This window comes from Centroberyx affinis, unplaced genomic scaffold, assembly GCF_046629955.1.
Source record: "Centroberyx affinis isolate AG114_WGS23_722 - 3 ecotype Tasmania unplaced genomic scaffold, CSIRO-AGI_Caff_v1 ptg002871l_1, whole genome shotgun sequence".
Lineage (NCBI taxonomy): Eukaryota > Metazoa > Chordata > Actinopteri > Beryciformes > Berycidae > Centroberyx > Centroberyx affinis.
The window spans coordinates 29387-43968 of NW_027281004.1; the positions used below are offsets into that span (position 1 = coordinate 29387).

The window sequence follows — 14582 nt, forward strand, 5'->3', positions numbered from 1 at the left end:
GTTTAAAGTTTCTGACACAAAATTCAGTTAGAGGTAATTCAAGCCTTGGTGTTGTCCCAACTGGACTATTTCCTACTATTATTAACAATCAAAGCAATCCAGCAATCCAGTTTGCTTTAAAGCACTGGCACAAAAAGAGCCTTTACTGTATTTGCTATATTTTAGGTTTGGGGATGCCTGTGTTAATCTTATAATCTGCCATGTCAGCAATTGTAATATCCTACAGTTGATGCTTATTTCCTTTTTCTTCTTATGCAGAAACACAGCAGAAATGAGACAATTGCTTTACAAGAACAACAAACAACAAGAACTAACATGCCATAAAGCATGCAACATTATATAAAGTCACTGGGAAGCTAATGTGGCGCTTATTATAAATGTCAATGATTTGCGAAAATTTTTTTTTAAATAGTTTTAGGCCTACCAGGAAAATAATGCTGAATGTGGGTGATCTGCAGCCTAAATAAAGAATGTGATTTGTGATTTTTTTTCTTTTCTTTTGTCTTTCATGATAAGCTAAGGAATTCAGACCAAAAAACCTGGCAATTGGTTATGAGCCAATGTTGAGCTGGCCATGGAACGGTTGGAGAAAACAAAAATATAGCCCCACCACAAACCCCATTCAATTCTGTTAACAATGCAGGCCCTGGTATGCACGGTGTCCAGCCCCCATGACTCGCAGTCTAGCACTTAACACATCGCCATGCAACGTTCTAGAGGCATTTTTTTTTAAATTTCTAGAGTAGATGCACTTCAGCCAAAACTCTGCCGTTAGTCCCGCTTGAAGAATGGATTTAAAAATGTTCTCCATTGTATTTGTGCTGGCATTTAGTTTTGGTCAAATAAGGTAACGTTGTTCAATATATGCTTGATAACATTAACTTACAGGCGGTTGCAACGACTTTTCGTCGCCTTAGCAACGGCGTATGCTAGCGTAGTTAACATTGCTAGCTAGCTAACGTTTGATACCCTGTCGCACATTAAGGTGCCTTTGCTTATATATTTCATTGTAGTTTTTTATATACTCTCTAGTGTTATGTTTTTCTTCTTTTTTTATCCGTAGCTCTATATTTCATTCACGGCGCCGTAAGTTTAACAGCCCACGGGTTGAACCCCATGTTTCTGCCTTCGCCGTCCAACATGAAGATGGAGCGGCTAAAGCGCCTTCTGTGCCCAAGGTCAGTGCTAAGTTGTAAGCTGTTGTTAGCTTGATGTATCCACATTGCAGCTAGGCTTATCATTTGTGCTAACGCCGCTGACTCAACAGTCTGAAAACTGTGAATTACTCTCAAAACTTCATACTGTCATACTGTGTGCAAACTGATTAAATGCTTAGAAATCGTCGCAGGGAAATAGGCCTAGAGTATAATGTAAAATGTAATGTAAATTAAAATTCAATAACAAAGGACTCCCATGTACCAACACACAGGAGTGTGAAAACCAGATGTGACCATAAGGGTGACCAATTTTTTTTTTTTACATTAATTCTAGGCAGATAATTCATTGCTCTTCCTCACCCCACAGCAAATTGAATAGCTATTGATTTATCAATTTGGATAGAAACATTTCCCTCTGTCAGTACTATATATCCATATATCTGTTGTATGGTTCCCAGTGCTGCTGCTGTTCTCTTGAACAAGCCAGTAAACCCTGTGGCTGTAGGGATACAGGAGTGCAGACATGTCACTGTGCTCTGCTCTGACCTGAATGTAAACGTCTCAGGGGTCTGAATGTGTGTGTATGGAGTTGGGCCTGCACAACATGTGGATGAACTGCTGTGCAAATGAAGATGAAACTTAGAAGTAAATAAGATGAAAACAGATGAAACTAAACTCCCTCTTCTTCTTCTTCTACTTCTTCTTCTTCGTCTTCTTCTTCTTCTTTCTTTTAGCTGAACAAGATACATTTGCATTATGAGGAGAAACAGTCCACTGTGGTTCAGAATCACTGCTATCAAAATGAAGTACTTTACCTGGGGTAAATAAATCATCACAATTATATTCAGTGCTACTACTACTACTACTATTTCTACTACTTATAGGAATAATACCAATTTATAGTAGTTATGTGATTGGATCTACAAGCTACTGCAAATGGGGCATTTTTTGTCATTCATTAATTATACAGTATGTGACCAGGGCAAGAGACAGCAGAGACATTACTTTTTGCTCTTGGAGCTAAACAGAAAGCCAATGTTGGTGTGTTTTCTGTGCATGAGTTATGTGTGCATTTGATCAGTGCTTTGTTTTATCCCTAACACCCATATCTGTCTGTGTGTAATGTCTGTGCCTCCAGGAAAGTAGTTTTGCTTACGCTGTCATTCTTTGAAGACTTGGCCTATCCTATATTCTATCTAGGCGCTGATGTGAGTGTTTTTATCAACTCATTCTTCTGCTTTGGAAAAATGTGTAAATTACTTTATTTACAGTTTCCCTTTTTTGAGTTTAATAGTAATACTATTTCAATCATAAATCATTTCGCTGTGCTACAAATGGGTCCAAATGGAAATTCTGTTATTTTCACACCTCAGTGTTGTCATACATGTATAAAATCTTCTAACAGTTGGTGTGTTTTGTAGGAGTTGACGGGGTCTGTCAGCTCAGCAGCCTTTGTGTCGGACAGCCTCGCCTTTGTTATTGATGGAAAACCATACACTCTCTCTCTGGCGCAGAACGCATGGACAGCTGCACAAGGTCTGGACAAAAGACATAATAATGTGTTCAAATTGTTCCAATCCTGTCCTCCTTTGACTTACTCAGCCTTTCCTTGCATGAATGAACAAGGAAAGTCAAGGCAAAGTATTTTAAATTCCAACCATCAGTTGATGTAAATGTTGCCCACAGTCCTCTAACAAACGTTTATAAAACAGCAGGCAATGGGTTTTTAGCTCCATTGAAGAAAATTGAAATATGAAAAGTCTTTGGCCACCAAAAACCTTCAGATGGCATATCCAGCCTAAAATACAATCTGCCTAATTGAGAAGAAATAATTTAAGTGAAGTAAAATGTTAGAAAATGTACAGTTCCCAAATGAGATTCACAATCAGCTGATCCCTTCACAGGTAATTTTTTTTCTTTTCAAATGTGCCAACACCACACCAAAGAACACTTTGAGAAACTGTTCTTTTATTTTATAATGTGATACTTTATTGATCCTTTAGGGAAATTCTCCTTTTGCAGCTCCATGCTCTCACTGTCTATTTATTTCTAGTTGTGTCCTAGTTGTTTAGCCGTTCTCTTCACTTTTTGTCTTTTCCTCCAGGAGTGACCGCCCCGGTCTCTACTGTCTCCACCTTGCCTTGCTGCTTCAGCCTGGATAAGATCTGCAAGGTACTGTCACATACAGTCAGCTGCACAAGTGTTAGGAGAGCGACAAAGGCTTTGATGTTTTGGTTCTGTATTTTTGTTTCTTTGAATTTCAGATGATGCAGTGACTATTATGTTAAAAACTGTTATCTTCAATTTAAAGGTTTTCCCTTTTTGTGCATTGTTCTTCCAACGTTGTAAAAGATCCTATATGTGTTTGTTTGTGTTGAACAGGATGTGAGCTCTCTTGTTCTGGTTTACAACGAGGGAAGTCCGCTGGAAGAGCATCAGGTCTACTTGTCTCATGACGGAGGGCTCAACTTCTCCAAACTCCACATGGTGCCAAAACCAAATGTAAATATCTCCCCTCTGCAGCCATATGAATACCAGCAGGTACCTCCAGGTACCAGGTACCTCCACCTTGGGCCGACTTTGGAAATTATAAATCATAGTGTGATGTTTCACTTACAGGAACTCATCATGGGCGTTTTCAACATGCCGACCATGTCGACCCTCATGGTAATGATCAGGAATGAGAAGAACATGGTGAGACACACCCGGCCAAGCAGCAAATAGTCCCCAATTATGTTTTAGCTCTCCTTTTCTGGCAGATAAATTGTCAGACTTTCTGTGTGGTGCTGTGCTGGTCTTTTCTCTTCTGTTCTGTTCTATTCTGTTATCTTATCTTATCTTATTTTATCCTATGTATCTATCTATATATGTTACGTTCATTTTAACATTCTATCATGGTCTCTTACCTTCTCTTATTTTTTTCTTCAGTATTATTTCTATAGTATTAATTTAGAGTAGTATTTTTACAGTATTAATTTCTCAATTATCAGTCTGTCTGTCTGCGTCATTCTGTATACCTTTTTGTGTGTGTGTGTGTGTGTGTGTGTGTGTGTGTGTGTGTGTGCGCGTGTCCCTCTCCCTCTCCCTCTCCCTCTAGTTTTACTTCCGCTACCTGTCAGTGACCTATGAGGTCCACATAGCTAAACACCAGCTGGCAGACCCACCGTCCAGCGTCCGTGTCGTCCAACCGGCTGTATGAGAGGACACCTCATCGTCTGGTCCCCCAACATGCTGCTCTACTCACCCAACCACGGTAAGAATTCCTTGGGGGTGTTATAGATAGATAGATGATAGATAGAAAACTTAATTGATCCCAGAAGGGAAATTGAGTCGTCATAGCAGCCAAGACACACAGATGACATAATACATTAAAACACAACAGATAAGAACACAAGAGGCTATGATGGCTAAAAATCAAGTGACCAAATGAATAAATAAAGATATAAATACTTGACAAGTTAAAAATAAAAAAAGTTAGTACACAGACAGTTTAAAGGCAGATGAATTGTAGAGTCTGTTGGCATCTGGCAGGAATGATCTCCTGTGTCGCTCCTTTACACACCGGGGTTGACTTAGTCTGCTACTAAAGGTGCTCTTTTGGCTGGCTATCATGTCATGGAGGGGGTGGGAGGTGTTGTCCATAATCGCCAGCAGTTTTGCCAGCAGTCTTTCCTCCGCCACCTCCTCCAGTGTGACCAGCTTGGATCCGATAACCTTCCCAGCCTTTTTTATCAGTTTATTCAGCCTGTTGGCTTCCTTTGCTTTGATGCCACGGCCCCAGCACACCACAGCAAAGAAGATGGTGCTCGCAACCACAGACTGGTAAAACATGTGGAGCATCTTATTGCAGACATTAAAGGACCTGACTGAGCCTTCGCAGGAAGTAAAGACCGCTCAGGCCTTTCCTGTAGATGGCCTCGGTGTTGGTAGACCATCTACAGAAGGGCCTGAACCGACTTTAACGCATGTATTCTGTGTCTCTCAGGTCATTCAGCCACAGAAATAATTAAAAAAAAAAAGGTATTGGAAATGGAAGTCCAGAATGTAGAAATAAAATATATATGAATTCAGTTATATAGTTGTATTTCCTCTATGTTTTGGGTCTTAGGTGTGGTGCTTGAGCCTGTGTATCCGAGAGGAGACCCAAAACAAACCATCCCACCTCACAATGCTACCATTCTCCAGGTGGCAACAGGTGTGTATGAGTGTGTGTGTGTGTGTGGCTGCGTGTGCATGCTTTTATATTTGCATGACATTGTGTCAAGATATGTGTGTTTTTGTGTCTGTGCGTGTGTTCATATTGTATCACTAACTCCACTCTCCACTCCAGTAAGCATCTTGTCACATGTTGTCCTGTTGTGGTTGGTAGATGAGAAAGGCGACATAGCTGTTCTGACCAGTGACGGTGCAGTTTATTATGGCAGGCTTGGACTAGAAGTGCAGGCTGTTAGGGTGAGCATTCTGACTGTGTGTTTGCATGTGTGCCTACATGTTTATGTGCATATGCAGGCGTGTGTGTGTGTCATTTCTACCAGGCAAGGAAAAGGGTGGAAATTCATGGAAGGCCTGCAGACTATTGATTAGACTGTGTAATTTCAGCAGAAGTAATCAAAGATAGGGGCGCCCTAGTGGCTCACCGAGTAGGGCGCGTATCATTTGGCTCAGGCCTTCCCGCAGCGACCTGGGTTCGAATCCGACCCGTGGTCCTTTGCTGCATGTCCTCCCCTCACTCTCTCTCCCATACCTTCCTGTCTCTCTCTCACTATATCTCTCAAATAAAGCATAAAAAATGCCAAAAATAAATCTTTAAAAAAAAAAAAAAAGAAGTAATCAAGGATATACCATCGCTCTGTACAGTGACTAAGGGCTAGACGATATGGTTGTAATCAACATCGTGAGAATCATAAGGATTTTTAAAATATTGATATATATCATAGTATGGCTCATGTATGCAAAATCACATGTTAAATAATCAAATTAATGTTCATCCCATTGAAGCATGTGTGATGTCAAACAAAACTGAAATATTCAAATAATATTCCTAACATACCTCATTTTGTCAGTTTTTAATTTGCTTGTCATCAATTTAGACAGCAGAACTGTGTGTCAAGATATGATTCTACTGAAAGATGATAAACGTTAATATTGAATTATCACCCAGCCCTACAATGACTGATAGATTCATTGATTGTGCTAAAATATATGACAAAATTGACTTGTGTGTGTGGGTTGGGGTTTGTTGTCACATGTCCCTATGTTTGCATGTGTTCACGTTTTCTTGAATAATGTGTGTGTGTGTGTGTGTGTGTTTTCCCAGTTGTCCACAACAGTGGATGTCTCCCAGGAGAACCTGATGCTGTTTGAGCATGGGAAACTGACACTGGTCCGGGCCAGAAAGGTAGCACAAAACTATCAGCAATATTATTGTCACACTGAATATAAGCCCTATACTTATTTTTATGTTCTGTCGATAAAGTTTCAGATTTTTCTGATTACATTAAAATTATGAGTGAAACGAGATGGTGCAATAAATATTGTGAGATGGATTCGAACACTTGTTGTTGCAAGTACATAGTATGCACTTCAGTCTATGAACCACCGGGACATCCCATTGTCAGTTAATAGATCATGATATGAAAAAAGTCCTAATTAGGGATGGAACTTCAGAATTTTGGGCACAGACTGGTCAGTTATATGAGAAACATTTTATTAATTTCAGCTTCATTCCTGGTGACAGTGTCATATCATTAACCCTACTCTTGTATATCACCAGCTGTGTGCTTCTTCTTGATCTTTTTCTGTCTTTGGATCCCAGCTCATAGAAAACATGTTGTTACTATTGTCTGTGGAACTCATCACAAATAGGCACATAAGTAAGTTACTAAGTTACCAGGGCATGAACATGAATGACTGTGAACTGAACATAGTTTACACTGCTACCAACAGCACATGGAGTCCATAGCCTACGACTTCCACAAGACCGCCATCGACATCCAGCAAGAGCTCAGCCGCACCTCGCCACCTGTACAACCCTGTCCCGTGAGTAGTGTGTGTGGGAGTGTGTGACATAGCCTTGACTAAATTGTGTTTTTCTGATAGTTATAGTGCTTGCTATTATATTGTATTTTAATTTATTAAATAAATTCAATCAGTGAATCAATCAATCGCCCTGATCTAGGGTTTAAATACCAATGTGTTGTGCTTCTCCTTCTGGCCTCTAGGTGGAGCAGTTCTACAGTAGTACAGACGGAGAGCTCTTCTATATGCATATGGGCGGATCTCTCCACCTGTCCATGGTCTACAACCCTGCCCAACACTACACCTTCTTCCCACTGGTGAGCAGGGAGCATGGATTTTTAATAATAGTAATGATAAATTCAATTTAAGAGCGCAAGGACACTTTACATAGTTAAAAAAAATCTGAAAAACTGCATTAAAAACTGCAACAATTAAGAGCATAAAAGGGCATTAACTGTTAAAGACATCCACCTTGTGAACAATTGTTTTTAGGAGAAGGTGAGGGAAAACAATAATTTGCCTGTCCACCATCCTTGGTAAACTGAAATAAATAACTCCCTGTCATTTATTAGCTCTGCTTTGTTTAGTTAGGTTAGTTTGCACAGAAAGAAAAACATAGAAGCAAAGCGATAAAAAATGCACAGTGACAAGATATGGTGATGAAAAACACAGAGAGAAGAAATGTGCAAGGGAGATAAAAAAAAAAACCCTCCAGCGGTTTTATAAAACCATCTCACCCCAAAACAAAGAAACAGCAACACATTTTAAACTCCCTCCTACTCTCTTCCCCCATATTGCTCTCCCCCACTCTCTCTCTTTCCCCCCTCTTTCTTCCTCATTATCCCCATCCTACTCTCTTCCCATCTTCTATTTTTCCCATCTTGCTTTTCTTTTCCCTCACTCTTTCTCTCCCGCTCATCTTGCCTCTCTTTCTCCTTCCTGTGTGATGTGAACAGGTGACGGTGACGGACCCCACGCTCCTCTCTGCAGAGACGACAGTGGTGGAGGACGACATCGCCCCGACTGGACACAAGAAATACAGACTGGTACACTTGTGTGTGTGTGTGTGTGTGTGTGTGTGTGAGTGTGTGTGAACTATGTTTGTAGTATTTTGTTGGGTCCAGATGTCCCCACAAGAATAGAAAATGCAGGAAGGTAGTCACTCAGGAATATGGTTAGTTTACTGTAATGATTAGTGGATGTGGTTTGAATTAGAGTTAACTTAAGGTCAGGATGAGAGTAAAGGATAGGCATGTAGTGGTGAGGATGAAGGTGAAGGTGAGAGAATGAATGGAAGTGTGTGTGTGTGTGTGTGTGTGTAATTTATGTGTCTGTCTCTTATTTATGGCAGGAAATTGAAGTAAAGCTGAGCGAGAAGGAAGTGATTAGACGTGGAACCCAAAAACCTGTGTAAGAATGGGTGTCTGTTCTCTCTTCTGTTTTCTTAAGTTTTTTTTCTCTTCTCTCGTTTTCTTCTCCTTTCCTCTTCTGTTCTCTCCTCTCCTCCCTTCTCTTATGTTTTCTTCTCTTCTGTTCTCTTCTGTTCACTTCTGTCTTCTGTTCTCTTCTCTCTCTCTACTTCTCTCTAGTCCTCTCCTGTTTTCTTTTCTCAAAAAAAGATCATTTCTCAGCTGTCAGTATGTCTGTTTAATATACGTTATATATATGTTTGTGTATGTGCATGCTTTTTGTGTGTGTGTGTGTGTGTGTGTGCATGGGTGCTTTCCTGCTTTTGTGTGTGCATGTCTGTGTGCATGTGTGTGTGTGCTTGCGCGTGCGTGCGTGTGTTCTGCATCACCCATCAAGGCAGCCTGTCCACTGTGGGTGCAGTTCTAATGGGGGATTTGGGCTGCAAGGACCTCAACCCACCGGTATTAAACACTACTGCTCGATATGTCACCTGGTTTACATTACTGTCATAATAAAACAACACATGCTATTATACAAAGCACCTTACACTTCTATGTATGCATGCATATTTAACATGGGTGGCTTGGTTATTTGGTTATTTATTTATCTATTTATTTATTTAGATGATTTAGAAACTGTTTTCAAAGTGTTTTAAAATAATAGGAATTAGCCATCCTTCTTGTGTTCCTTCATCGTGTGATCTGTCATTTCTTTCTAGAAAGCTCATGTTTTCATTGGGTGCCATCCAGGGAAGCGTTTGAGAGTCTATAAGCATAGCTTGAAATGGTCCAAAGAGGTGATGTGGTAAGATATCTGTATTACATTTGTTGATATTTATTTGAATCACATTTGACTTTAGCAGATGAGCATTTGTATATTGTATAATTGTTGTATAATTGTAATTGTTGTCTCCAAGTAGGAATAATGTTGGCCTATTGCTTCTTCATGGCACCAAAAAGAAAAATATAGGCTTGTTTATTGAAACCAAATTTTAGAATGATTCCTGTGAAAATGTTTTGGTTATTGGTTTACGTCTCTACCTTCTTTCACTCATTTCTTCTCCTTTTCATCTCTCGACCTTTCCCTCTGCCTTCAATGTATGACTCATCTGTTAAAACTCTTCTTTCCCTTCCTATTGCTCTTCTCTCCCTCCTTCTCTGCATTTTCCTGCCTGTAACCTCTTCTGTCTCTCTTCTCCTCTCGTTTCAGGAGTGTGTATGACCAGGAAAACCTAAACTGGCCAAACTCAACCTCTGAAGTTTAAGGTTCTCTTCTCTTCTTCTTCCCCTCTGTCCTCTCAGGAGTCTCGAAGACACATTTGACCTGATCAAGTTTGACTCAACCTTTGATAACCCCAGTTTCAACTACAGCAACATAGACAACCTCTACCCCCTCGTGGCCTATACCAGCACACCCTGGATCCCCAAGCTGGAACTGTGAGCCAACTAGCTGAGCTTAGATCAGTGGTTCTCAACGTGGGGTCCGGGGACCACCTTGAGGGGGTTCCAGGGGGTCTCCAGCAAATTGATGAATTGTTAAACTTCAGCATTATTTCATTTATAAGAAGTTAACACAATTAGAGAATGTAGAAGAATGATTGTATTGATCATAGTTTCTCTGTTATCTCTCTACCTACAAGACAGATAGTCATACATTTCTGGACAAAATCATATCTGACAATAACAAGATTCTCAGATTTGGGTCTGAGAGACAAAATCTCCTTGATATCCTTGGTCCTTAATATAAAAAAGGTTGAGAATCGCTGGCTTAGATGACAGATCCGGTCTGGGTTTCTCAGACAGTTCATAGCCTTGCAGATGTAGCCGTTGTAGAAGTCCCAGTTTTCACATGCTAGCTCTACTGGTGCTGCACTGTTGCTACACCCCTATGAGGAATTGTTTAGAAAACCCTGCAGTATTAATGCAGGATAGAGGCACATTGGTGGACTTCTACACTGGCTTTCATTGCAAGTTGTTTTCACAGTGTCACTGGTCATTTCTTTCATAAAAGAGCAAAATGTGTTATTTAACAACTTGTATTTCTTCACCTTAATAAGTAATACCTAATCTGCGAATACTCTTGGAGCCCCTGCCCTGTGCAGAAATATTTTGATGTCAAAAGTGTTAACAGCTGCTCCTCTTGTTTGTTCAAATATTCCCAATGCATTCAACACTTAGTTTACTGTGGTCTGGTGCGTGGCGATGTAGTTTGTCTATTTATTGTGTCTTTGTTTGAAGTACTTAGAGGTGGATTTAAAGCTACACTAAGCGATTTTTTTCTGACCACTAGAGGGTGACAGAAAACGCAACACATTTGTAAAGACGCACAGCAAAGCTACCCGGCGACGGAAGCCCTTAAGGACAAACCGGCTAAAATGGCTAAAAAATGGCTAAAATAAACAACCTACGGAGAAGTATTGCCGGTTACCATTCTCGCTTTGCCAGATTTTTCTCCCGCTGAAGGTTACATGTCCCACAATGAGAAGTGAAGACTAGGTAGGTAGCAAGTTTACTACTTGAAAACGCTTCATCGATTCGCCATTACTCAGGCCAACTTTGACAACAAGCTCTAGAAAAGAGGTGAAAACAGCAACACAGCTGGTCCACGTGTGTGGCTACTTGTTTATATCATTACGTCTCACGGAAATCTCCACGTAGCACACGTTAGTTTCAAGATTGGTTACAGGGTCTGAAATCGCTTATTGCAGGTTTAAGTCAGCCCCGTGCTTCTCATTGATGAATCACAGTCTGCAAACATGAATCCGTCATGAGGAGCATAGCAAACATGATATTTGCAGAGCACAAGTGTGAAAAGCCAGTATGCTTATGTAATGAAACAAGTTCGGTGCCAAAAGGACTTTGAACTCTGTGTGTGCTTAGTCTCTGCATGTTGCGTCCCTCAAATTGCACAATATTCTGTCAGATCTGTATGAATGATCTGCTCCTTTTCACACTGTCACACTGTTTGAAATCCCTCACAATCTAATTTTGTATTTGATAGTGCCATGTTTATCAGAAGTGGGCACTTACCTAATCTGAAATGATTTAACATCCAGATCATCTCAAATAAAAGAAGCAGCAATTTATTCTATCAAAATATTTAAACATGCATAATCAATCAGTCAATGTTGGAGTATTTTATTTAGACAATTTTACCCTCAAATATGGTTGATCTATGTTAATATCCATTCCACTACACTATGAGGCTGTTAACCTTTTCTTGCCTGGTTCTTTGTTTTGTTTTTCAGCTGGGATGGAGATACATTTGTGGAGCGAGTGAAGGTTGACTTTGTGATGTTCGAGGTAAAGGGGAAGAACGATTACCAATATCTCCAGACAGCCAAACAGGCAAACTGCATCTCGCAGCCCCAGGACTGGATGTCCCAGCTGGCCCAGCAGCTCCATCCCGACCCCCACACCGCCTGGAGCAGATATGTACGAGAAAACTCTCCCACATTCTGAAACTATTACAAATAAAGGAATCACAGATTTTTCTTAACATTTATTTACTCAGGGTAGGATGGAGGAATAGGATAGATGACTAGATTAATGAATGAAGCCTGAGTGGTGATTGCAATGCAATCACCTTATTGAGTAATGGTAGTCTCCCTACCATCCACAACTTTAGAGAGTTGCAGGATTTTCCCCTAACTTTCAAATACTGCCTCATGTCTGCTTATATACCCATGATATTTTTATATGAAGAGCATTTCTTTATCTTTCTGCATCAAGTCATTGATCACAAGGTGTTAAGAGCCTATTTACACACAAGGCCCCTAGTGTTAGACTTAGAATATTAAAGCACTTTTAAATGGAGAACTACAACCGAAAAATAAAGAGCAATTCCAGGAGCAAAGAATAAACTTCAGCACAACTCAAAAAAGGTTACTTAGCCATTCTAGGTGACAGAGGTTGAGCTTGTTCTCATAAGCATCACTAACAAGGGTCTATTATGTCATTGTCTTTATTTGGAGCATTGTGTGTGTAAGTTGTCCCCTTTGTGATCTCCTGCAGAACTATAGGAGTTGCAGGGGTTCGGATGGACTTCCTCTCTCTTACCCTTCAGTCCCCTACCAGGTCCTCAACTTAAAACGACGCAACAGGATCATCTTCCCCTACCGTAACGCCATGTACATCTTCAAGGCCATCGTAGTGGACCCCAGTTACAGGTGTGTGTGTGTTAGGGTGAGGGTTAGCGCACACGTATTTTTAGATTTCTGAGCGCAAGTGATAAAGTTCATGTGCATGGTTCAATCTTGGTCGTTATGTTAATGTATTTGTTATAGTGTCTCTGGGTGTGTGGTGGCTGTGATGGGGTATCTAAAAACGAAACAAAAAGGAAGCCACTGTACCTGGAAGAAGTGTGCAGCAAGGCAGAATAAAATTTACTTGACTTTGACATAAGACACTGGCAGACTTGTGTGCCTTGTGTGCCTTGATTTCTGGGAAAACTCGGCCTAAACCACACACTTCCTTTTCTACCTCTTTCACACAAATGCCTGAGTGTTGACTGAAAATTAATCAAAATTTCTCTCTCTCTCTCTCTCTCTCTCTCTCTCTCTCTCTCTCTCTCTCTCTCTCTCTCTCTCTCTCTCTCTCTCTTTCTCTCTTTCTCTTTCTCTTTATATCTCTTTGTCACTTTTTCTTTCGCCCCTTTCTCTCCAGTTTGTGTGAGCTGACTACGACCTTCAGTGTGTTTGTGTCCGGAGCGTTGCCGGAGCGCCCGCTGCCCCAAGGCGTGTTGAAAGCGTCACTCCTCGCCGTCTCCGTAGTGTTGCTGCTCCTCAGCTTCCTCTGCCAACGTTTGTATGTCAACAGAGCCTCCTCGCACCAAGAGTAGGAGGCAGAGATGTTCACACACTGATACTGATTAAACAGTAACACACAAATATGGATGACATAATATGAAAACGCACAAACTGGTACATGCACAGATTTGAAGGAAAAATCCTTGAACACTGTTAAAAAAAAACATCTGTTGGCAAGTCACCGTTGAATTTCTGGGTCCATTTTGTTGTTTGATGTATTTTTCCTGTTCCCAAGGATAACTGCCCAAATGTAGACAACATGACATCATACAGGGATATTTGCAGCACAGAACATTTTAAGATATATAAAACATCAACAGTAAACGTCAGGTTTTGGTGTCAGTCCCTCAGAATCAAAGAGCGAGGGCTTCTTTCCAGAGCCGCCATTTTGCACCGACGTTCAACAATCATACAGGGAGAAATCCATCGGAGAACAGAACAGTAGCCTCAATGGACCAGAATGCAATGCAGCCACAAGATATGTTCTGTTTTGAGTAAGGGGCAAGTGCAGGCACATTCTCTGGGGGTTGTCAAAAGGCATTCTGGGAAATGTAGGAAATCACAAAGTGAAGAAGTCAGAGTTAATTAGTTAAATATAGAAGTAGAGGAGGCAGGCTGAGAGACAGTGGGTACACCAAAAAAAGTAAATCACAACACTTTATCACAAAATAACTCACAGATTGATGTCTAACAGTGTAAAAGTATGTGAGGGTGGATTTTTCCTTTTAATGTGCAGCACCAAGGGAGCCTGGTCCGGTGTATTCAGGATATCTGAGTGACAGTTCTCTAAAACAGGCCTCACCTGAGTCAACAGAGACCCAAGTGCCTGTAGCTTTTTAATCTCTCCATGTTTGTTTGTTACTGGATGCAGCAATCCCACTAGAAAGTTCTGTTGGCACTGTTCATGGATGAATACATCCCACTTTGTTGACAGTCGTTAACACACACACACACACACACACACACACACACACACACACACAGTTGGGCAGATGGATAAGGTTTCTTGTGTGAACATGTGTGCTCATAATGTCTCTTGTGACTGGAGCTACTGAGCCTTGAGCCTAGAATATGTGGAAAATGAAAATCTATTAATGTGATGTCGTTGTATTGAGATGTACTGTATTTCTCCCACAAAAGGCAGCTTTGATTACTATCTGTACAATCAAATACAGTTTGTATAATTGACA

At 40.7% G+C, this 14582-nt stretch overlaps 1 protein-coding gene across 1 annotated transcript; it reads left to right on the forward strand.

Annotated features, from left to right (window-relative positions):
- Positions 1-1116: 1116 nt before the first annotated feature.
- Positions 1117-13424, forward strand: LOC139658334 (cation channel sperm-associated auxiliary subunit delta-like). Its single transcript, XM_071536440.1, is given in 21 exon segments — positions 1117-1178; positions 2296-2365; positions 2579-2693; positions 3262-3329; positions 3540-3659; positions 3777-3851; positions 4255-4348; positions 4351-4410; positions 5266-5352; positions 5527-5609; positions 6475-6555; positions 7104-7196; positions 7379-7492; positions 8132-8221; positions 8527-8585; positions 8986-9046; positions 9304-9389; positions 9887-10021; positions 11833-12019; positions 12599-12753; positions 13250-13424. Coding segments are annotated over 21 exon segments (2070 nt in total).
- The last annotated feature ends 1158 nt before the right edge of the window (positions 13425-14582 follow it).